The 25,926-nt window shown below is 36.5% G+C and overlaps 1 protein-coding gene across 2 annotated transcripts; it reads right to left on the bottom strand.

Moving 5' to 3' along the window:
- Nucleotides 1–685: 685 nt before the first annotated feature.
- On the bottom strand, nt 686–25,888 carry LOC128220694 (integrator complex subunit 4-like). Of its 2 annotated transcripts, XM_052929191.1 has the most exons (21): nt 25,830–25,888; nt 24,991–25,095; nt 24,395–24,599; nt 23,946–24,052; nt 22,879–23,049; nt 22,361–22,500; nt 21,768–21,888; nt 19,992–20,063; nt 18,365–18,539; nt 17,599–17,804; nt 14,984–15,126; nt 14,552–14,667; nt 13,718–13,851; nt 13,251–13,402; nt 11,521–11,614; nt 11,017–11,189; nt 7,042–7,131; nt 6,196–6,316; nt 4,940–5,116; nt 3,517–3,637; nt 686–2,917 (listed from the first exon to the last, which is right to left on the bottom strand). In XM_052929191.1, exons 1-21 carry the CDS (start codon nt 25,881–25,883, stop codon nt 2,757–2,759), a joined length of 2,838 nt encoding a protein of 945 aa, XP_052785151.1. In that variant the 5' UTR covers nt 25,884–25,888; the 3' UTR covers nt 686–2,756. The 2 variants fall into 2 exon arrangements, with proteins under 2 accessions (XP_052785151.1, XP_052785152.1); XM_052929192.1 differs by lacking the exon at nt 7,042–7,131.
- Nucleotides 25,889–25,926: the final 38 nt, after the last annotated feature.

Genomic DNA, 25,926 nt, shown 5'->3' with positions numbered 1-25,926 from the left:
ATGGTGTCAATAGGCTCAGCATCTGACTTGGAGACCTGCATACTATTTAACCGTACATGACCTATAAACAAACTTGACCTTTTTAGACACAGACTGATCAAGTTTAAACAAATTGGGTATAAACTGTAACCTGTAGTGTTCACAAGACAAATATGCGTGGTGATAAACTCATTGACCTGACATTAACCATAATCTAACTGGACCTAAATTTGGTCGGGACACCATCATATATTACATATACACATACATTTAAACAAGCTTCATAAAGATCCAATAGAAATTGTAGTCTCTTGTGTTCACATTTGAACAGTTTGACCTAGTGCCCTCGTGACCGGACTAAAACAATCTTCATATTGGGGACTTACATTAAATGAAATTCCTAAATTCTTGCAAATTTGCATGAACATTTGGTAGAAGTAATGTCATCTTAATAGGGGTGACAAGGTTTTTTAGAATTGAAATTTGACATAGTGACTTATTTTTTTACCCAACATGACCAAATATCACACTTCGATGAGGTAGATATTCGATGAGGTAGATATTCGATGAGGTAGATATTCGATGAGGTAGATATTCGGCATGTTCAATGGCGGATTTACTGTAATAACTGTAACCAGTTCACAACTTCAAAAGACACATTAACAAGCATCATCCCATCTGTCTTGTAACAAAACAGTTAACTCACTCATGTATGAAATGTTTAATTCAGCCATAGCATGTTACTATATTTTGCCCATTTTACAATCAGGAGTGTTTACATTAAAACATCGATATCTTGTATGATACATGTATCAATCTAATTTCTGTCTGTTTGTTTCTATATTATCTGTTAAAGCTGCACTCTCATGTAGTGAACGTTTTGACAGCTTTTTTATTTTTTTTGTCTTGGAACGAGCCAATTTATGCGAAAATGCATGAAAACCAGTCATAAGACTGCTGACAAAAAATTTGATCGCAGATTTTCATATTTAAGTTCAAAAATTTATGTTTAAGCCTTTTTCTTAAACCGTTAGTAACACTTTTAGCCATAAAACATTATTTTTTGAATGGAAATATGAAATTTGAGATCTGATCTTTTGTCAGCAGTCTTTTAACACTGGTTTGCAGATATTTAAGCAAAATTTTGCTTATTCCAAGACAAAAAAAAATAAAACAAGAGTGACACTCACAAAATACGCCCATCAATAATTTCTTGGATTCTAAGACAACTTACTGTCACATTGGCCCTTTGAGAAGCAAGCTTTTCAAGAAGAATTTTGACCAATTCATGGGCCATAATCCTGAAGAGCCTGGCTGGTTATAGAACTTTGCCAAGAATATATACCAACAAACATTTATAGTAGCAAGTTTGGTGAAATTCAGATAAAAACTGTTCAAGTTTGAGAGTAGACAAAGCTAAAATGGCCAATTTTGATAAATTCAGGGGGCCATAACTCTGGAGTGCCTAAAGCGTTTAGGCTGGTTATCGAACTTGACCGAGATATTTCACCAACAAACACTTTCATGAAGTTTGGTGGAAATTGGATGAGAAATGTTCAAGTTAGAGAGCGGATAAAGCTAAAATGGACAATTTTGACAAATTCAGGGGGCCAATACTCTGGAGTGCCTAAAGCGATTTGGCTGGTTATTGAACTTGACCGAGATATTTCACCAACAAACACTTTCATGACGTTTGGTGGAAATTGGATGAGAAATGATCAAGTTAGAGAGCGGACAAAGCTAAAATGGCCAATTTTGACAAATTCAGGGGGCCATAACTCTGGAGGGCCTAAAGCGATTTGGCTGGTTATCGAACTTGACCTAGATATTTCACCAACAAACACTTTCATGAAATTTGGTGGAAATTGGATGAGAAATGTTCAAGTTAGAGAGCGGACAACATTGTGGAGCCGCCCGCCCGCCGCCGCCCGCCCGCCATGGGTGTTCCCATAATACGGCCATCGTAAGATGGGCGTATAAAAATTGTAAAAACGCTAAATCTGTGAGAGTGCAGCTTTAAAGTAACAGACTCATTAGAAAGCCTGGTTCAGCACCAAATTCACACATTTTTTATTTCCACTACACATGTGAATACTTAAGTAGAGCAATTTATAATATTATATTAAATTAATACCAGTGATGTCATTTCGGACATATTTGTACTGCCTGTGCCTTGGAAATCGGGAAAAAATGGTCAGATTGGGAAAAACATAAAAACGGAACAAAATAGCAAATGAAATTGCAAATATGCGTGTTTTCACCTTCTTATGCATATATTATGCTGTGGAAGGTTTAGGCTTGTCAAAATTTTCTTTATTTTTAAAGAAATTCATTTTTTTTTCAATCATCAACATAATCTGCATTTATCAAATTGGGATTTTTTTTTATATTTTTTTTTGGATTAAAATGGACATTTTTCGCAAGGGGAAACAGCCTTAAGAAGGCAGTAAATTGCACCAAAAAAAATAATAATCACTGAATACTAACAGCATTCAAGGATGTGATATATCCAGCATATCATGTGGGAATGTCTCTGTGCCAGATTATTTGAGTTTATACATTCAATCCATGTATGAATAATTTGAGCCATAAAGTATTTGGTAGAAATACACATATAATCGTATCTGTATGCTCAAATGCTGAATTCAGCATTAACTAGTTGTAAAAACTGACTGCATATCCATTTTGCATACAATTTAACAGATTGTTAAGCTGGACGCAATTTTATGCAGTTCTATAACAGAAAGGTCTTCTTCTGTTCAAACTGAAGGAAGACTTCAGCGTTTATGAGGTTTTGGAGACACAAGCACTTTGACTGGTATACAGAGTTCTATGACAGACTGGTTTTCTTCTGAACTATGAGCAGACTGGGACTTGAACTTGGTGAGGCGTTCACAGTCATTTATCAACACAAGGCTTACTTCAATTGTACTCGACTCTGAAACAAAAGAGTTATACTGTTATAATTGCTTGAGAACAAAACTATAGCTGACCTCAGATATACATGTATAACAGGACATTTATAAAGAGTAATATATAGATCAGTAAAATAAAATTGCCATCAGAACCCTTGTGACTACACATGACTCAGGTCAGATACTGGACTTACCGAAATACGAAGATAATTACCAAAATATGAATGAAAGTTACCGAAATACCCCTTTTATACAAACAAATTTATTGTGTTTATATTAATATTTCATTTTTTTTTTATTAAAAAGGGTATTTTGGTAACTTTCTTGCGTATTTCAGTAATTATCAGCGTATTTCGGTAATTTAGAGTATTTCCGTAAGCCCAATATCCCAGATCAGATCTATCCTCAGGACCCTAAACATAAAAATCTGGGACAAAATAGTATTTGATGATGGAGGTTTTGACTTATCAGAATATTAAAAGCTCCTGTATAACCTTTGCAAGGTTACATGCTACTATTACCTACCAAAGTCCTTGTGATATGAGAATCTGTGAAGAGACTCTCTCTAGGTTACTTTATATGCAAGGTTACATTATACTGTAAGGTTACATACAACCATTACCTGACCAATGTCCGTGTGATATGAGAACCTGTGAAACTAGTCTGTGTGAAAGACTGCTGTGTCTCTTCAGGTCACTAGGTGATGGTTTTGTCAGTGTTGTAGTTGTGTCTGGGTACTGAACCTGGTATCAGAGACAGATAATAGTTCATTAATATGTAAATGGACAAGAGCATCGCCCTGCGGGTTCTTAACCCTTGTCTGATTTTATCCTTTCACGGTTTGTTTGTTCATATTGTACATTTGAATGTGAACAGGTATTCCAAAGTTTGAAAGTGATAGCTCTGATAGTTTGCTTGTTAGTGACCCAAGCACAAAACTTAAAAAATCAGACTAGCTAAAAATTACAAAGTCCAAAATTAACAAAATATCCCCCACCCTCCCTCTACCCTTCCAAATGTGTGACTCGAAAACCCGTGATATATATGAAGGCATTATCCATTTATTGTCTGTGAAAAAATTTGAAATCAATCCAACGAAAATTTCAGAACCTATGTCCAATTCTCAAATCCATCAAAATTTAAACAGGTGAGACTCAACATTTTTAGGGTACAATGTGAAGAAGAGTATAAGATGAACAAGTGCCCCAAGTTTTAAAGTGATAGCTTTGATAGTTTCCATGTTAGTGACCGAAACACAAAACTTAACTTAAAAAATCAGACTAGCTAAAAATTACGAAGTCCAAAAATACTAAAATATCCCCCACCCTCCCCCTACCCTTCCAAATGTGTGACTCAAAAAACCATTTGATATACTGAAGACATCATCCATATGATATTGTTAAAAAATTATTGAAATCAATCCAACAAAAAATTTAAGCTAATTCCAATTCTCAAAATCAACCAAAATCCATCAAAATTTAAGTTTTTTACCCCAAAAAACCAGGTGAGACTCAGCATTTTTAGGGTATAATGTGAAGAAAGGTATTATATGAATACGTTGCCCAAGTTTCAAAGTGATAGCTTTGATAGTGTCAATGTAAATGGCCGAAACGCAAAACTTAACAAATGCCTCCGATGCCTCCGTCAACAATAAAGTAACGACAATAGCTCGTCATTTTTTTCAAAAATCAGACAAGCTAAAAACACAAGCTTTGGCTACATATATTTAGCTTTTATGCAATGTTTAAAAAACAACATCTATATACTCTGTTACAAAGCATTTTACAATATCTACCCAATTTTTTTATGAATGGTATTAAATAAAAGAATTACTTTATAAACTGATACAGTTTTTAATGCTGGACTGGGTTGTTCTAATATGAAGATGCCTGCTAAATAGATAACAAAACTGCAAATGAATTTTCCCAAATTAAAATATTCGGATAATTATCAAAGTGTTAGTGGACAGTGACACCAGAGGTATCAAAATGCCTAACTCTCTTTTCTCTTAAAATCAGGCAAACTATACATTCAATCCTTCCTACCCGGATCCTGACATTGTCCAGCCTAGCGACATTTTCCACATCAGCGATCAGCGGAACGGCAGCAGTAAGGCCTGCAGTAAACTTGACGGGGTTGTCTGATACGCGGGCTGGCTCGTGGATAACTGCAAATGCTTTACGCACCTTCCTCGTTAGCGGACATGTGACTGGCTGTACTAACTGGAAGCAAATTAACACAAGAAATTTATTCACAATATTCAGTTGCATAGGGTATTCTCTTGATACTTTACATCATGTACTAAAATGATGAATGAATGCTTTAACAAAAATTACTGCATGTGCACAGCACAGCAAAATATCTCATTTATTTCTAAAAGTTCATGTGACATAAGTAGTGTAACTGAATGCAGTTTTGTTGATTAAGTAGTATGTAAAATTGATCGAACACCCCAACCACAGCGACTATTGATGATATTTAATTTATTTTTAAAAAAGTTCACAGTCTTTCTACTTTTATAGATAGTTGGCCATTCCGAAGTCAATGATTGGAAACAAAACTGACAATATTTTTTGTAGTAGGGTTACCATGATGTAAACCTTTGATCCCAAAATCAGTTGTGGTCATCTATTTACCTTCATCAATGTGCACAACTTATTTGGAGACTCAACACAAAGCTGCTAAAAAGTGATCAGCTGAAAACAAATGTGCCTATAATTTTAATAGTAAAGGTCTTCATGATGACCTTGATATTTGACCTATTGACCCCAAAATCAAAAAGAGTCATCTTCTGACCATGAACAATGCACACAGCAAGTTTGAAGACCCTTCAGCAAGTTGTTCAAAAGTAAATGATCAGAAAGGAAGTATGATGCCATCAATGAAAACTGACAGAGTAATCCATAGATGTGTCTGCAATGTTTTGCAGGTGACACAAAAGATGAAGCAAAAATGCAAAATAGAGTCTACTAATGGAAATATTGGATTTATTATAATTGATTTATCATTGATCAGCTTCCAATCTCAGATAATTGATAGAAAATTCGGTGAGAATCAAAAGCATAAGACGTTCGTCTATAATTTATCATTTGTGTCAGAAATTTGTACTTAGTCACCCAGAGTATATCATGCCCCATGTGACCTTAACAAAGAATCAATACATTCAACTGATAAAAATAGAGCTAGAAAGTTCATATGTTTACCTTCAATTTTTGCACCGCTTTTCTGACAAGATAATGAAATGATTTGCTGAATACAGTACAAAGTAACCTCCAAATAATGGAACATCAACCAAGTTTACCTTTAATGCAGAGAGAAGGATATTTTGCACATTAGAGAGTTGAGATCCTTTTAATGCCGTAAGTTTGGAGAGTAGGAAGGACGTACACTGGTCGGTGGGGGCATCCTCTCCCGATAACATTCTGAAAAATATTCTGTCAGAGTTCACCTACAGTAACAAATATCAGATGTTGAATGGAAATTTGGTCTTAGATATGTATAATGTTTATAACTGTTCATTTGTAAATTAAATCTATGGTGAAATAACATTACCAGTACTGAATGTGAATCCATTTACATGGTTGTGAAAAAAACAACATATTTAACAAAAGCCCTACAGTAACACTAAACAAGGTTTTTACAGATATTGTGCTTGTGTTCTTGAATTAACAAACACAATATTATTATATATTAAAGGTAGCTGGATTACGGCCCTAATTGCGATCAAACATACAGCTTATGAACACAACAGAGCCACCATTTCTTATTTGATCTTAAAAAAACATGTATATCTTGAAAATGAAAATGCTGACACTTAAATTTGGCCATATCAGGTACATTGTATGTTTTATTCATTTTATCAGTTCATAATGTAGGCTGTGAAAGGCCACTTCATATGGGGATTCAAAAACAAATCACTCCCAAGGAAGTTGTCTTATCAGTGAATAAATAAATGTGATGATCAAGCAGTTTAGTTAAGGATGGAAATGATAATGTAATTTGCGAATTTGGCAAATTTGAAAAAACAAGCTGTGGCTTAATTAACATAGAACAGCATGTTTCAAAACAAACAAAAATATTAGGAAAAGGTACGGTTCTGTACAATGGTTGAAAAGAAGGCACCAATGTGTATTAAAGGGGGCGTTACCCTTGTAGAGAGGACAGGTAGTTAGTGTAGACGCCCTGGGCCTTCATTTGGGTCGCCAGCTCCTGGGAGTTGGCCAGTGTAGAACACAATCTGCAGGTAATGAAATTAATTGTGTAATCCTTAATAGCCTCAGAGTTGTTTTTAAAGAACATTAATAAGGACTCTAGGCCTTTGTTTTGGTGGCCATTTTCTGTGAGTTTTTGATGAAAGCGATGTTAACTTATGCTAAATCACTGAGATTGCCAAGATGTTGTGCCATAGTGTGATCTAGTGTTAACTGGGAAAACGGTAAGCTTAGAGAAACAAGAGGCACATCAGTGCCTGTGCTCCACTGGCCAAAAGGTTCAAGCAAAGACCACCTAACGAACATTTTTGTCAAGTTTCATAGAAATACAATCATCAATTTTTGAGGAGAAGTTATTGAAAAAAATTTTTTACTTTAATAGCTCTGGCTGCCATGTTGTGCAGTGGACCGAAATGATTTGGGCAATTTGAGTAAAGGAGCACCAAACAAACATTTCTGTCAAGTTTTATCGAAAAAAGGTCATCGGTTTCGACGACAAGTCGTATAAAGTTTTTTTTATTTTTTAGCTCTGGCAGCCATGGTGTGCAGTGGACTGGAACCATTTAACAAATTTTGGTTAAGGACCATCCAAGGAACATTTCTGTTAAGTTTCATCAAAATCTGATCATCGGTTTCTGAGAAGATGTTCTTTAAAGGTTTTTCTATTTTTTTGCCCTGGCAGCCATGTTGTGAAGCGGACCGGAACCATTTGAGCAATTTTGGTTAAGGACCACCCAAGGAACAATTCTGTCTCAAGTTTCATCAAAATCTGCCTATCCGTTTCAGAGGAGATGTCGTTTAAAGATTTTGCTATTTTTAGCTGTGGTGGCCATATTGTGCAATGGACCAGAACCATTTGAGCAATTTTGGTAAAGGACCATCCAAGGAACATTTCTGTTAAGTTTCATCAAAATCTGATCATCGGTTTCTGAGAAGATGTTCTTTAAAGGTTTTTCTATTTTTTTGCCCTGGCAGCCATGTTGTGCAGCGGACCGGAACCATTTGAGCAATTTTGGTTAAGGACCACCCAAGGAACAATTCTGTCAAGTTTCATCAAAATCTGCCTATCCGTTTCAGAGGAGATGTCGTTTAAAGATTTTGCTATTTTTAGCTGTGGCGGCCATATTGTGCAATGGACCAGAACCATTTGAGCAATTTTAATAAAGGACCACCCAAGGAACATTACTGTCAAGTTTCATCAAAATCTGCCGAACCGTTTCAGAGGAGATGTCGTTTAAAGATTTTGCTATTTTTAGCTCTGGCGGCCATATTGTGCAATGGACCGGAACCATTTGAGCAATTTTGGTAAAGGACCACCAAAGGAACATTCCTGTGAAGTTTTGTCAAAATCCACTTATCAGTTTCAGAGGAGATGTCGTTTAAAGTAAAAGTTTACGCACGCACGCACGCACGCACGCACGCACGCACGCACGCACTCACGACAGACAATCTGTGACGACATAAGCTCCATGGCCTTCGGCCAGTGGAGCTAAAAACACTTGTCTGGCTTGTTACTATAAACCAAACCCAGTATGTTGGTTGATGAATGTCGATATTGAAATTTGATTTTTAAAGGAAAGTATTATATTGAAAGGCCTTTTGGTTTAAATGTACAGTAATTTATAACTCTCTACCAATTTGGTATCTCACGATTACCGGTATTTATAAATCCGTATTTCGAAATCGATCATTTCATAGTTTTTCACACAGTAATGTGATAGCACACAGGCATCAGCTTGTGGTGATAATGAAGTGCTTGTTAAAGAATGACATGAGCAATAAGTGTGAAAAAAACAAATACTCTAATAGTTAAAAAAACGACAACAGAAATCGACCAAAACACTGAAATCAAAGACATTTTCTGTTGGTCTTAGAAATGTTTAAGTGAAATGTATAATGTTGATTAAATGAAAAAAAAAGTATTAAAAAAGTATAATAACAATTTATTTGTCAATAATTAAACAAGCAAATTCGTTGAATTGATATCCCCCGACTGATTGGGCTAAGTCAAGGAATGGAAATCAATTGTTGATGAAATATATATATGTATGAGTTTGAGTTTGATTGCAACTGTTTGAAATAAAAAAAAATATTGTATATAATGTACGATTTAGAATTGACCAAAAAAACTAGTTTATGACTCCATGTTACCCAGTTCCATACTAATCTAAGATTTCATCAAGGCGAACATGCTGATCAAGTTTCATGAAGATTGGTCCAGATATATGCAAAAAATATAGCCTCTAGTGTCCACAAGGTTTTTTTAAGATTTGACTCAGTGACCTCATTTTTGACCCCACATGACCTACTAGTTTCAAACTATTCCAAGATTTCATCGAGGCATTCTGATTAAGTTTCATGGAAATGAGAGCAGATGTATTGCCTCTAGTGTTCCCAAGATTTCTGTAAGATATGACCTAGTGACCTAGTTTTTGACCCATATGACCCACTTTTACAAGTGGTCCATATTTCATCAAGGGGTACATCATGACCAAGTTTGAGCATAATCCGACCAATAATTTCCACTCCGGACAAAACAATTCTAAGATTTGACCTTGTGACCTAATTTTCGATCATATGTGACCCAGTTTTAAAGAAGTCCCAAGATTTCATCAAGGAAAACATTCTGATTAAGTTTATGAATATTTGACCATGTATAATGCATCTAGTATGTTCCAAAGATTTTTCTAAGATTTGACCTACTGACCTAGTTTTTTGACCCCATGTGACCCACTTTTTAAGTGGTCCATATTGAAATTCAAGGTTTACATCATGACCAATTTTGAACATAACTTGACCAATCATTACCATGATATGGTTCTGGACAATATTTTTCTAAGATTTGACCTAGTGACCTAATTTTCGATCATATGTGACCCAGTTTTATTTACGACCAAGAGTTCATCAAGGAAAACATTCTGATTAAGTTTCATGAATATTTGACCATGTATAATGCCTCTAGTATGTTCCAAAGATTGTTCTAAGATTTGACCTACTGACCTAGTTTTTTGACCCCATGTGACCCACTTTTTAAGTGGTCCATATTGAAATTCAAGGTTTACATCATGACCAATTTTGAACATAACTTGACCAATCATTACCATGATATGGTTCTGGACAATATTTTTCTAAGATTTGACCTAGTGACCTAATTTTCGATCATATGTGACCCAGTTTTATTTACGACCAAGAGTTCATCAAGGAAAACATTCTGATAAAGTTTCAGGAATATTTGACCATGTATATATAATGCCTCTAGTATATTCCAAAGATTTTTCTAAGATTTGACCTAGTGACACTTTTAAAAGTGGTCGAGGTATGATCAAGGGGAACATTCTGACCAAGTTTGAACATTTTCTGATCAATGCCTACCAAGATATGGTACCGGACGGACGGATGGACGGACGGACGGAAGGACAACGCCAAAACAATATACCTCTCCCGAAATCTTCGATTCGGCGGGGATAACAATAATTCATCAAACATGTATACTGAACGATCAGTCAAACCAAATATAACATGTTGGTAACGTTTAACGGACATTGCAATATTCACGACTAAATATTTAAAGTCATCGTTAATACACAAACGCTGTCATTTTTCTAAAACTTGTTTATCCGAAATACCATTATTTCCAAATTTTTAACTGGGTCCTGAGAATTTGGGATAAACGATGTTTAAATGTAATTTTAAAATTCATCATAGGTAAATTGAATGCAAAAGTATAGCTGATACAGGATAATACAATTTAATAGACTATAACAGAGTAATTGTAAATTCTTGTTTAAGAAAGAGATTTCAAACAGATTCCCTCACCCATATTATATTCAAATCTATATTCTAATGAGATCCTGTTTTTAAGGATCTTATTTGATGAATATTTTCACTTTTACATAAAACGCATGTATCACCTGAAAGTTAGAGCCTTAAGCTCTGTCTGCCTGATAAGGGCTAGTTCATTAGTGCCAAGCCCAAGAAAGAGTGTTTGTAGTTGTCCGGTCAGGGAAAGAAGCTTTTCCACAACAACACTCAGGTTTCCAACGGTAACACTTCCGGTCAGGATATAGGCATGCTGAGACATCAACTAGGAACGAGGTTAACGATATATAAGAACATTGTGCAATTGGTTGCTCTTCATGATATAATCATCAAGGTGTCTCGTATTAAAATTTATATTTGCGGAATACTGAATTAAGTTCAATTTAATTTTTGGTAAGTAACAATATAAGAAAAAAACTACAGTAGTTTTTACCAACTCATACATGAATCTAATCTGTTTGAGTTATATAGAAATTGTATAAAGAATACTTCATTTTTGTTATTAAATTCAAACAGTAAGTGAACTTGAATAGATAGACCTTGAAGAAAAGATCAGATTTACACAAAACGACAAGTATAAACAACAAGTTAGTTACCTGAGTAATGAGAATCTGTGCCTTGAGGAAGAGGGAGAGGCACTCAGCGGAAGCGGACGTGGACGAGTCTATCTTAGCTACCTGCTGTAAGTCACTGAAAGTGAAAAAGGAAAATAATATACACCTTCATAATCAGATTATACAATTCACAGCCAGGTAAAAATAGTCCAAATAAAATTCTTTAACAACTCCATTGGGAGAAAACAACTGAAGCTCATACAATTCAATTGCGAACTTATAGTCAGCGGTCCTAGGTTGAGACCTGAGTGATTGCCCTTTTTATGCTCATGTTGAGAAGGTTGGTCGTTTACTATATGGATGGCATCAGAAGCATCTTTAAGTCTCAATAAAGCCAAGTCTCAGCCCAAAAATGTTTACCAAGTCTCAGCCCAAAAATGTTTACCAAGTCTCAGCCCAAAAGTGTTTACCAAGTCTCAGCCCAAAAATGTTTACCAAGTCTCAGCCCAAAAAGTGTTTACCAAGTCTCATCCCAAAACTGTTTACCAAGTCTCAGCTCAAGTGTTCACCAAGTCTCAGCCCAAAAGTGTTTACCAAGTCTCATCCCAAAAGTGTTTACCAAGTCTCATCCCAAAAGTGTTTACCAAGTCTCAGCCCAAAAGTGTTTACCAAGTCTCAGCTCAAGTGTTCACCAAGTCTCAGCCCAAAAGTGTTTACCAAGTCTCAGCCCAAAAATGTTTACCAAGTCTCAGCCCAAAAGTGTTTACCAAGTCTCATCCCAAAAGTGTTTACCAAGTCTCAGCCCAAAAGTGTTTACCAAGTCTCAGCCCAAAAGTGTTTACCAAGTCTCAGCCCAAAAGTGTTTACCAAGTCTCAGCCCAAAAGTGTTTACCAAGTCTCATCCCAAAAGTGTTTACCAAGTCTCATCCCAAAAGTGTTTACCAAGTCTCAGCCCAAAAGTGTTTACCAAGTCTCATCCCAAAAGTGTTTACCAAGTCTCATCCCAAAAGTGTTTACCAAGTCTCAGCCCAAAAAGTGTTTACCAAGTCTCATCCCAAAACTGTTTACCAAGTCTCATCCCAAAAGTGTTTACCAAGTCTCAGCCCAAAAGTGTTTACCAAGTCTCAGCCCAAAAGTGTTTACCAAGTCTCATCCCAAAAGTGTTTACCAAGTCTCATCCCAAAAATGTTTACCAAGTCTCATCCCAAAAATGTTTACCAAGTCTCAGCCCAAAAGTGTTTACCAAGTTTCATCCCAAAAGTGTTTACCAAGTCTCAGCCCAAAAGTGTTTACCAAGTCTCAGCCCAAAAGTGTTTACCAAGTCTCAGCCCAAAAGTGTTTACCAAGTTTCAGCCCAAAAGTGTTTACCAAGTCTCAGCCCAAAAATGTTTACCAAGTCTCAGCTCAAGTGTTCACCAAGTCTCAGCCGAAAAATGTTTATTTTTCTTGCATCTTAAATACAATGCAGGTTATGTTTGTAACAACAATGACGCCTTGGGCTTTCTAATCACATATAATCCATTTATGACCATCCATTATCAGTGGGTTGTGTTGAGCTGCCATGTGGATGGATCCATGTCCATAGAGATCAGGTCAGATTCAGAGTGTTTCCATAGTAAATTTCAAAATACTGATATAATAGCATTGCTGTGTTGCCGTGTCTGTATCCAGGGAGCCAAGCTTTTTTTAGTTGAGTTCTCAACAATGGAGATATATAACTATGTTATCATACATTTCCAGATATAAATTAAATGCTATTTATTGTACCATACCTGACTGCTGTGTTGAGAAGCCGTGTGGCTGTTTCCGTATCCAAGGAGCCAAGGTCAGACAGTTTCTCCACTGTTGACTTCACAAACTCCACAGCCATTTCAGAATTCTCCTCCTTGGATGATTCACCATCAGTTTTCTCCAATTCTTCACACTTTAAAGACAGAGAAATAGAGGATAATTGTTCGCAATACAACATATATTCCACTGAGTGTAAGCAACAATTAAAGCTATATGGAATAGTCATAGAGATATTATTTTCCATGTGTACATAGAAGAAGGTAAAATTTGAATCTGACTTCTACTTGTGAGGGCAAAATGAATATTATTCCATTACATACGTTTTAATTTAAACCTATCCCCTGACAAAAGATCAGAATTTGAACCTGTCTCTGCCACATATGGTTTATATCAAGTTAAACATATCATTCTCCATGTGGTTTGAAAATGCCTGTGTTGTTATGACAACCTGAAGTTGAGGTACAAGGTCAGGCAGACTGTCCCGTAGGTACGTGTAGTGCCTCCATGTGTGTTCCTGGAACATGGGCAGAGCCGTGTGGTTCCCAGCTGCAGCATTGAACACAAGGACCAGGATACTGATGTCTTCACAGGTTAAGGGAAACAATATGTTAAGCATTTTTAATCTAGAAGAACGATATTTTTAATCTAAAAGAACGATATAATCTGTGACAAATCTTTTACAGCTATAAATGTAACATGTGATTGCAAATTTCGGTATGTGACTTAAGCATGAGTTAATCAAGTCCACAAAAATTATAGGCCTAAATTGCAGAAAGCGAGAGACAGACCTTGTGAAGATATGGTAAAAATATTTGCTGCAACCTGTAACATACCATATTATAGGTAATAGTAAAAAACCCTGTAACATACCATTCCATATTAAACTGTAAACACATGTAATAAACCATTCCATATTTACTTGTAAACACCTGTAAAATACCATCTGATAATTAATTATAAACACCTGCAACATACCATCCCATAATTAATTGTAAGCACCTGCAACCTACCATCCCATATTTAATTGTAAACACCTGCAACATACCACCCCATAGTTTATTGTAAGCACCTGTAACATACCATCCCATATTTAAATGTAAACACCTGCAACATACCATCCCATAGTTTATTGTTAATACCTGCAACATACCATCCCATAGATATTTTTAAGCACCTGCAACATACCATCCCATATTTAATTGTAAACACCTGCAACATACCATCCCATAGTTTATTGTTAGCACCTGTAACATACCATCCCACAGTTAATTATAAAGGATACAAGCTGGGTCATCCATTTCAGGCTCAGGGGTGTCAAAGTATGGATGAAGACATAAAAGGTCTGGTAACAAAGGCAGGGCTAGGCTACTGCAGTTCTTCCCCAAGTGATGCATACACCTGTAAACAACAGATGAGACATTATTCACACTCATCCATTTCTGGTTCAGGGTGTATCAAAGTATGGATGAAGACACAAGAGGTCGAGTAACAAAAGCAGGGCTAGGCTACAGCAGTTCCAGCCCAGGACTCATCCATTTCTAGCCAAAGGATGTCAAGGTATGGATAAAGACACAAAAGGTCTGGTAAAAAAGGCAGGGTAGGAAATCAGTATTTAATCAATCATGCAACTTCATAACAATTTTATACTAAATTGTCAAAATTCATAATTGTGGATTGTTTTTAAAAACACAACATATTAATACTGGCCACATACTTCCATATGGAGGTCCTGTCCTGGGGGTATCTTCGTAGGTTGTCCAGTAGGGCGACCACACATGTGTTGAGACATTCTTTGGTGGCGAATTTCATCTCACATAACATGTCCCGCAGTGACTCACGTGATACGTATGAAAAGTCCTTGAAGGATTAAGGAAATTATTTACAATTGTCAGGATAATTGCCATTGCAATTTATGTAGATGAACTTGCCATGTTACCAATAGTATATAATTTTTATAATGGTTTTATGATATAAATGATATCTAATGGTGTGGCCAATTTCAAACATCGACTGTGCATAAATAAACAGCATTTTTTAATAAAAGCTTTTGAATGAGGCTTTTGGTTACAACTATTAAAACCATAGGAAAGATACCCTTGAAAAGATCCCCTTCAGACATTAAACACTTGAAAAGATCACTTGCAATACCTTTGAAAAGACCCCATGAAAACAAAATACGCTTGAAAAGATCCCCTGCAATACCTTTGAAAAGACCCCATGAAGACAAAATACGCTTGAAAAGATCCCCTGCAATACCTTTGAAAAGACCCCATGAAAACAAAATATGCTTGAAAAGATCCCCTGCAATACTTTTGAAAAGACCCCATGAAGACAAAATACGCTTGAAAAGATCCCCTGCAATACCTTTGAAAAGACCCCATGAAGACAAAATATGCTTGAAAAGATCCCATGAAGACAAAATACGCTTGAAAAGACCCCCTGCAGAAAAAAATACCCTTGAAAAGATCCCATGAAGACAAAATAGACTTGAAAAGACCCTCTGCAGACAAAATACCCTTGAAAAGATCCCATGAAGACAAAATAGACTTGAAAAGACCCTCTGCAGACAAAATACCCTTGAAAAGACCCCCTGCAGACAAAATACCTTTGAAAAGATCCCCAACAGATAAAAAAACATTGAAAGTTCCCCTGCAGACAAAATACCCATGAAAAGTTCCCCTGTAGACAAGATACCCATGAAAAGTTCCCCTGTAGACAAGATACCCATGAAAAGTTCCCCTGTAGACAAGATACCCATGAAAAGTTCTCCTGCAGACAAGATACCCATGAAAAGTTCCCCCGTAGACAAGATACCCATGAAAAGTTCTCCTGCAGACAAAATACCCATGAAAAGTTCCCCTGTAGACAAGATACCCATAAAAAGTTCTCCTGCAGTCAAGATACCCATGAAAAGTTCTCATGCAGACAAGATACCCATGAAAAGTTCAACTGCAGACAAGATACCCATGAAAAGTTCCCCTGCAGACAAGATACGCATAAAAAGTTATCCTGCAGACAAAATACCCCAAAATACCCATGAAAAGACCCTCTGCAGACAAAATACCCCTCAACATATATAATGAAATGATATCCATCTATTATTTAATTAATGAAATATTCTTTATCTGAATTTTATGGAAGGAGAAAAGTTCTGGAAACATAATCCAAGTCCCTTATAAAAGGATTAAATTAAGATATATAAATTATTTTTGTTTTGATATGATTTCTTTAATTATCTCATTTATTATTTTTATTTTGGAGACATTCATGATGGCTGAATGAACTAAGGGACTTAAACTTATAATGCTACAGAAATTTTGAGATATTAGGGCCTGGGACCAATTTTAAGCTTCTTAGTGAAGATTCTCAACTACGGGATTTTTTAATTTTTTTAGCATGGTATTCTAAATGCTCTCTTTTTTCATCAAATTTATTCATAATCTATCTATTACAGTCCAAACTCGCTATGTCGACGTCGGATATCTCGACTTTCCGGTTGTTTCGACTTTTTCCCCGGTCCGGAATTTAATCCTTCTTATTCTTTATGAAATGAATCTGCTTGTGTCGATTTTACTTTCTCGATTTTTTCGCTATGTCGACCTCAGTGGTCGAATTTCACACTTTTTCCTTGTCCCTTATGTCGAACTGTAGATCAAGTTGTAGGTGCAAAAGTATTAATGATCGTTTGCGGTATGTCGCTAAATTACCGTGCATGTCAAAATAACAAACTGTAAAGGTTAGAGGTTAATTGGTAAGTGTGAATATTTAAAGTTGTTTGTTTATGTTTTTGATTTAAGAGACATTTATTGCTAAACCTATTTATCAAAACGCACAGGGACGTTAATGACATCATTGGTCAAAATGCTATTTTATCAAAGTTGTCACTTGTGCTTTACCGTTTTCTAACAATGTGCAAGTGTACGTGATTATGGTTTTAGATCTGTTTTATGTAATCCATATATGTAAATTAAATAAATTTGACACAAATAATTTTTGTTTCTCACTTCATTTTTCAAAAATCCCTTTGCAGTTTTCACGATGGTGATATGTAACAAGATCGTTCAATTGCAGAAATCGTACATCGGACATTAATTGAACTCAAATGTGTTGGGATTGGTGATATAAATTTGTTCGTTATCTCGACTTTTTTCCCTAGGTCCCGACAAAGTCGACATAACGAGTTTCGACTGTATATGGAAACTTTTTAGCTTATTTTTCTATTCTTGGTGCAAAAACATGGTGAGTTTTCTTAACACAACTGTCTCTCATTCTCAAATTCGCCCTTGTTTAATATTCCTTACACAAACTTTATATGGAAATTGTTCTTACCTGCAAAACACCAACCATAATCTCCAGCTGATCCTCCCTGATCTCCAAGTGCTGGCTCAGTTTCTTCAGAGAGTTGATGGCGTTATGTCTTACGCTCTCGATTTCGTCATTAAACATGTCCGCTATACTGTCCTGACTGAGGATCGCAAACTGGGGATTCTGGCTGGCCAGCTCACAGATAGAGTCGAGGGTGCAGTTACGTACCTCTGGAGTTAAGGAGAAGAAAGATTAGCAGAAATTCGGTACATACATGAATGTATAATTGTGAGATACGCTTAAGATTTTCCTAAGGATTAAAGTCCTGTTAGGCAAAATCTGAACACAATAAGCAAAACTTGACCATCAATAAAGCCAGAATTAAGGGCTTTCCTAAAATGTGTCTATAGTCAGGGTTCCAAGACCTTCATTTTGAGAATAAAGTGTCCTGCATGTTATACAAATTATTTGTATACGTTGTGTTAGGAGAATGTCCATTGTTTATGAAAAGTGCCTTTGGCCACATGACGGCTCTTGCGAATTTGCTACATTCAAGATGGTGTTCAAAATAATATTTGTATAGCAGAGGGGTGCTGTAAATTTCCTTATTTTTCACATTTTTCTGCCTTGGAACCCACACTACTATTGCAACTGGTATAGCATGTGTTTCAAGTTTCATGTGAATATCTTGAGTTTAAGCAGAGATTAAACTTCTTGTAAGATGACACAATGCTATGACAATTCCATGACCTGTTTCCTACATTAAACAGTGAAGCTAGGTATTTCCCACCTGAATATTCATCCTCCAGCCCATGCACAAAGGCTCCACATGCCCCGATGTTGATAACGTTAACACTCTCCGGGTCAAGTTCTTCTTTTGGAGCGTCGTCTGCCCATTTTTTCCCGGAGGACCACACCCCTGATGTGTAGTGTTCCTTGGCCCGCTCAGCTGCAGTACGCTTACGCTGGTCATTTTAAACACACAGACAATATATATATATGTTGTATTTCAACTGTTGCATGAATTTTGTTTTAAACTTTCACAATAATGTTAAACTATCAACAATAAGAGCTAACTATTACAAATTACACCCGTCCTCTATTAAGGACACCAAGATGGTGACAAGTGGTTTGACATTAAGCCAAATTCAGAGAGCGGACACTGTTAATACAGTTTTTGCCAGTTCAAGGGTCATAACTCTGGAGATGACAGTGGTGTTATTGCTAGAAATCGAACCTGACCGTGATTATCTGCCCATACACATTCTGTCAAAGTTGGGTGATGATTAGAAAAAAGACATTGCCCACCCATCAGCCAGCCCGTATTTCACAAGTGAAAATATAATATGTCCTGTTCTATGAAGTTGAACAGGTATATAATAAAAGATAAATAGATTTTAACATAAATATACAAATGTTACACAGAAAGTCGTCATGTTACTGGGTAATATTGTATTCATATCCACTCATACATTAAAACAATGCACAAATTATCAACTTTCAGTGTTTTTTGTAACTGTTTAATGAATGATGCCAGACTCTTTGAATTGTGAAAATAGTGACACCAAATTGTAAAAAAGCCAGATTTTTAAACAATGATATTAATTAAAATCTGCTACAAACAGGGCATAACTCTTGGCTTTCTGTGATTTCTTTGTTCAATTACCAGTTCACATATATTATTAATCTATTACGAAAATGATTGGGGTCATTATATAAAAATAATAAAGATTAAAGACTTGTGACCTTGTGCAAAAAGAAGTCCTTTCAGAATAAGTTTTTATTGATTTCTTTTAGCTCATTTGTGATGAAAGCTGATTAGAATCAACCTTCATAGAATCACTCTTGGGTCTGTTTCCTGAGGAAATACCAGTACAGGCTCCAATTTCTCGAAACTTCTTAAGCTTAACAGGTTTAAGTTGCTTATTTCTATTAGCCAAAATACATACTTACAGTGAATTTTCATAAATGAAAAATGGTTTATTGTGATAATCGTAATGACAATTCCTATCTTAAGTATTAAATACATTTAAAGGAGTATATAAAACGCACAATATTGAAAGACAAAAATAGTGGGTTTAGCTTAATCCTGTTATAAGAGACTTAAGAAGTTTCGAGAAATTGGGGCCTGGTGTTCATATTGAAAGGCCATGAGAAAGTACCCATAGTGGGGCTTGGATTTCCAAGTCAGCTCTTCATTGCTGGGGTAAGTTTGGTATGCATATTTGTTATTCATGATGGAAAACAGCTCATTGAGCTAATGTTTCTTGTTATCATAATAACCAACCATAAATGAAGGTTCTTGTATGTTGTACCCACAACCTCTTGGGTGAGAGGTGGACACCTTAGCCATTAGAGCAATCTCATCCTATTTTAGGTAGAGGAAAACACTTTACTATAATCACACATTGCCCTACCCTCATATTGGACATGAGCTGTTTGTCGAGAGTCTGCTCCAGGAACTTGACACTGACCAGGTGAAGGGAGCCCTGAAATATAGAAAAGGATGGACATTCGAATCTGTCCATTTTGGTAATGCTATGTAGTAGAGAGTATTGGCAGAATTATGTGGTAGAGAGTTTTGGTAGTATTATGTGGTGGCCAGTTTCGGAAATATTATGTGGTTTTGGTAGTATTATGTAGTAATATTATGCGGTATTACAGGGATGTGATTGACCTGGCAGCTGGAGGGCTGAAACCATTTCGGCCATGGGTTCTTGGGGTACTTTTTGGGTCAAAAGCACACTGCCGTAGAAGAAAAACTGGCTTTTTAGAAGCTCTTTTGAGGGTTCTTCTGACTTTAAATTTGAAGCAAACTGGGATATCAACTCTAACAACCAAAAGCACACTAGTATCTTTTTCAATCAGCTAAAATGGCCTGGGGCCATTAGATACGCGGAATTCCGCGAATCCACGGACAAATCACATCCCTGTATTATTATGTGGTAGACGGTTCAGGTTGTTTTTTATGTGGTATAATAATGTGGTGGACAGTTTTGGTAGTATTATGTGGCTGTAAAAAATGGAGTGATGGCGTGTGAAACAAAACGATAAATAGAGTAAAATTCAACTAGCGAAAAAACAGGAGCTGTTGGCTGTTATATCAAAATGAAAATGTTAAAAATTTGAGGCATTATTCTCTCTAAAGGAAAAACATTTGATAAACTTCTCATTCAATATAACTTTTGAAATATACCCGAAATCATCAGAGACAGTATATTTTATGTTAATATTTTTTTGGAGACATATTTTGGAGCACCATTGCTTTGCAAGAAAGCGTTTTTTTTTCTTTTAAGAGTTTAGAAATATACCAATTCTTTTAAACTAACATTTTCTTTTATCTTATGTTTTTGATGAACAGTCATTTAATGTTATTGTGTTTTTTTTCAATTTCTGAAAATTAGATGGTGTAAATAGTTATTTTTAGGAGAATCTAAGGCTGTAACAAAGTGCCAGCCAAGAATGGTAAGACAGTCAAGTTAGAATTGGGTATTGACATTTTATCTACAATCCTTCAAAGTTATGCTACAAAATCTTAAAAACTTTCTTTCAAACAAGAGATGTTAGTGAAACATTTATGCCCCCTTGGGAGCCAAATTGTTAGTAGGATTTGGACACTTAAATAAAATATGGACAATCAGAAAACCTTTTTTCAGCTTACAGTCACACTGACCTTGACCTTTGACCCACTGACCTCAAAATCAATAGGGTTCATCTGCTGGTCATGACCAATAAGCCTACCTAGTATGAGGTCCCTGGGTCAAAGCGTTCTCAAGTTATTGATCGGAAACCGTTTTTCATGTTAAGGTCACACTGACCTTGACCTTTGACCCACTGACCTCAAAATCAATAGGGTTCATCTGCTGGTCATGACCAATACACCTACCAAGTATGAGGTTCCTGGGTCAAAGCGTTCTCAAGTTATTGATCGGAAACCGTTTTTCATGTAAAGGTCACACTGACCTTGACCTTTGACCCACTGACCTCAAAATCAATAGGGTTCATCTGCTGGTGATGACCAATACACATACCAAGTATGAGGTCCCTCGGTCAAAGCGTTCTCAAGTTATTGATCGGAAACCATTTGGTATTCCGACCGACCGACAGACAGACAGACCGACCGACCGACCGACCGACATGTGCAAAACAATATACCCCACTTTTTTCAAAAGGGGGCATAATAAATCACTGACCAGGAGACTTGCAGCTTTGGTCCGCACGTTGACAGAGATGTCGTTGATCATGATACAAATTCTGACAAATCCATCATCAACCAGTCTGAGGACCTCGTCTGATCCCTGGACTGGTACACAACTGAAAACCACAGGAAGGTTTACAAGGAGATAGGGTTCAGATTGACCTTGACTGTTGACTAATAAACCTGGTCCTTACATGCAATACGCACTCTCATGAAGAACATATGTGCGAAGATATTCAAAACCCTCCAATGCATAGTCAATTCATAGTCTGGACCAGAACATAATGTTATGGACAGGACACTTCACCACTCAACTGCCATTGAAATAACTGTCAAGCAGCCCACATCAAGTGGGCTCAATGTAACAGTAGCCAGCACGCAGATCAAGTGCACAACCACTGTCCTGACCCCTTCATAACCATCTGTAAAGGCCTAACACCCTGTCTTTATCTTTCACAATGTATCAGTACCTTTCTGGGTAAAGATGAGACAACGCCCAGACCAAGTGTACAGCCACCGCCCTGACTCCCTCATAATCATCTATTAGGGCCTAACACTCTATCTTTATCTTTCACAATGTATCAGTACCTTTCCGGGTATAGATGAGACAACACCCAGACCAAATGTACAGCAACTGTCCTGACCCCCTCATAATCATCTGTAAGGGCTTCGCATGCTGTCTTGTATAAACTCTCCTCTAAAACCAGGCCTCGGTCATGTAGCTTCAACTGCAATCAATACATAAAATTTATAACACATCAACCAATGGTCGGCATAAACTTAGACTCAGATTTGATATCATGCACAATAGTGTTTGTAAGGAGTTAGTAAAAAAAACAAGAGCCCCTCACATTGGTGCCAAAGCTTGTTTGATTATTTAAGTAGATTTGGAAATAATTCAATAAATACTTTATTTAGAGTTGTGGGACTTGATACAATTGTGATCATTACATCATATACAGGTAAATGCTCTCAATTAATCAATAATGATTGCCAACAGGGCTACATCAAAACCAAGGATATGTCAAAACCATGACAACTTTTGGCGAAAAACAACAACATCAGAACAATAAAGAAAAATTCATACCATAGCATGTCCTACTTACCAAGGCTTCAAATGCGCTGGACCTAACTCTAGGGTCCTGATCACCAACAAAACTCTCAATGAGTTTCTGCACACTAGAGTGATCCACCTTGTTTGACTGGTCAGGTGACTCTAGACAGCCAATCAGGTGCAAGCAACTCCTTCTGACAGTGTGACTGCCACTCGTCAGATGCTGTGAAAAAAGTTGAATTATTGACAAACATTTACATGAAACATGATAAAATTTATTTAAACAAATATGAGATTGCATAAATTATGATATGTACCAAGATGGTACCGAACAAAGGCTCCTTGAACGAAAGGTGCTTTACTGTTTTACTTTACTGCTTCTCTATAATAGCTTGCTCAATAATAGCTAAGACAATAGCGAAACAAAACAGAAGGCATCAAAATTAGGCTGCTGAATATAATACACTACTGTCAAAATTGCAATAACCCTGGCCATATGAAATTCAGATTATGAACAACCCCGCCCAACATTATCCTAGCAGAGCTTGCAGGCTTCTGCTTATTTTGACCATTGAATAAATGAAAAAAGGATGTTTCATGTAATATCAATCATTCAAAGCTGTTCATTATGATTAAACTGATAAATTTGCAAGACATTAAAGCTGCACTCTAACATATTGAACTTTTAGACAACTTTTTTATTTTTTGTCTTGGAACGAGCCAATTTTTGCGAAAATCCATGGAAACCAGTCATATAAGACAGCTGACAAAAAATAAGGTCGCAGATTTTTATATTTAAAGTTAAAAAAATTATGTTTTATGCATTTTTCTTAAACCGTAAGTAAAGGTTTAAGCCATAAAACATTAATTTTCGAACAGAAATATGAAAATCTACGATCTGTTTTTTTGTCAGCAGTCATATATATATATATATCATTGGTTTGCAGACATTTACACAAAAAGATGATCTTTCCAAGACAAAAAATAAAAAAAATGTAAAAATGGTATATCTGTGAGAGTGCAGCTTTCAGAAACACTATTTTACATAAAAATGCCTGATTTATTTCCATTTTTGTTAATTCGAAGAGAACACCCACAGTCAACTCTGCAAATACAAACCTTTTGAGCCTGTTCCACTAGCTGTCTGTGCAAATGTCTGTTAAGTGCGGCCGACTGACCAATCACACATAATGCTGAGATCAGATGACTTTGAGCCTTCTGGGAGTCTGAAATACACATTGTTCTGTAGTTAAAGTCTTGCATATTTTAATATTTTAAATTTAATTTAATATTAAAATGAAACTTCAGTAAAAAGCTGACATTATACACATGAGTGTCAGAACTCTTAGGTGAATTACGATAGGCTAAGAGTAATGGCGCAAAGACCATAATGAAAACCATTAATATGGCCACAAGGCAAAGACTTAAAAACAAAAATTGTAAATTAAGAAAACTAAAAACTACTTAATATTATATAACTGCATTTTTTAATAAATGTCAGGATTATTAACCATTATGAATTGTCATGAACAACTTGAGAAATAACTAGGCTATAGAAAAGTTTAAACCTTCTGTGGTCAGCAAGGAAATAAGCTCTTCTGCCAGGCTTTCGGCAGAGATACCAGGAACTATAGACAGTTTGGCCAGCAAGGTTGCAACCTTAGACCTTACAAAGGGCTCCTTCTCTCTTCCATAATGGTCCAGCAAGGTGCGCACAATCTGGGTCAGGTAGGCACTGTTCACGGGCAAGCTGTGCTCAAACTTGATCAGGGCCTAAACAAAAGAATCCAAAACTTATCCATAATTGTCTCTTTTCTCAAATTCTCATATTCTATATTATCCCTCTCCTCTTCTCCCTCACCTACAGCTATCCACATACAATGTTCTTCATCTCTGTAGGATTTTAGATTTTAAGCAGATTTAGTCCTGATATTCGATCCCGCACCCAATTAATTGCTTAATTATTAAAACAGCTTTTAACCCAATCCTTATGTATCTCCTCCATTTCTATACCTACACTGAAATATCAGCTATGTGTTTTTTTTTATTCCCAGGTGATTACCAGTACTTATTATTGACAAAACACCTAGTTGGGGTTCAAGCCACTGAAATGCCAACCTACTGACCTGTTTCTAACATTAAGGTAATTTAACTGTTTCAGTACCTGGAAAACATCATTAGAGGACAAGCCATGGAGGTTAAGTTGTATCTCTGGTTCTGCCGCCCTCTGGGTCAGTCGTAGCTTCTTTATAGGCTTAGGTGCTTCTTCCTGGAAGTTGTATTAAATGAGAAATAAAGACTTAAAGTAGTCCTTATGCAACAGTCAATTGTAACCACGCCCCCCCCCCCCTCCCCCCCCGGTCCGGGGAATAGCGGGAACTTTGACTTACGGTCCAGCCAAGCCTGGATAAGATCCCGTCTTGCGGGGACAAACTGCTGGTAAAATCCCAGCCATATGCCCAGTGCATCCCAGGGACTCTAATTAAGGCCCATTCCCGGCCATTTTTGGCGCATAGACAAAACCACCGCATTCACCCGGCACTGCGGTGCCACCTGAAAGGTAAAAAAACAGCCCATTTCCCCGGCTATCCCCGGTATACCCCCGGACCTGGGGGAGGGCGTGGTTACAACTGACTGGTGCATTATAAGCAGCCGCTTCAGAGTCTTTAATGATTTTTTCTTTGCGACTCTAAGCAACAGGAATAATGAACGTCCAAATTTATGTTAAAAAAGTTCCATTAAATTCCAATGAAAACACACACGCACGCACGCACGCACACCCCCCCCCCACACACACAAACATTCTTCGTCAGATTGTAAAAAGGTCATTGATACTGTATTCAAGTAAAACTGGTACGAAATGCTTTGTGTACGTATCATCAAAAAAGTCGTACCAGAGTAGGAAAAAGGTTTTGATTTGCAAAGCCAAATAAGTATTACCAGTTGAACATGACGTTAAGTTTTAAATTCTTTTCCTCTGTTGTTTAAAAACTCAAACATTACCTGAATAACTTGACTATACTCCGCCAAAGCTCTTTTCTTTAAAAGAGCTGCCATTTCGGTCTTGTTTACCTCTGAAGTAAGCTAGAGTTACTTCCCT

This window comes from Mya arenaria, chromosome 15, assembly GCF_026914265.1.
Source record: "Mya arenaria isolate MELC-2E11 chromosome 15, ASM2691426v1".
Classification (NCBI taxonomy): Eukaryota; Metazoa; Mollusca; class Bivalvia; order Myida; family Myidae; genus Mya; species Mya arenaria.
Note: the sequence above shows the minus strand (reverse complement) of the source record. Positions and strands in the feature narration are given on the sequence as shown.

Excerpts from the sequence above, each read along its gene's own strand:
- LOC128220694 (XM_052929191.1), bottom strand. The coding sequence starts at position 25,883 with ATGGCAGCTCTTTTAAAGAAAAGAGCTTTGGCGGAGTATAGTCAAGTT. Across the intron at positions 24,053-24,394 it reads TTCCTTGCTGACCACAGAAG|ACTCCCAGAAGGCTCAAAGT; the intron begins GTTTAAACTTTT and ends TGTGTATTTCAG. Across the intron at positions 17,805-18,364 it reads GCTGGAGGATGAATATTCAG|AGGTACGTAACTGCACCCTC; the intron begins GTGGGAAATACC and ends CCTTAACTCCAG.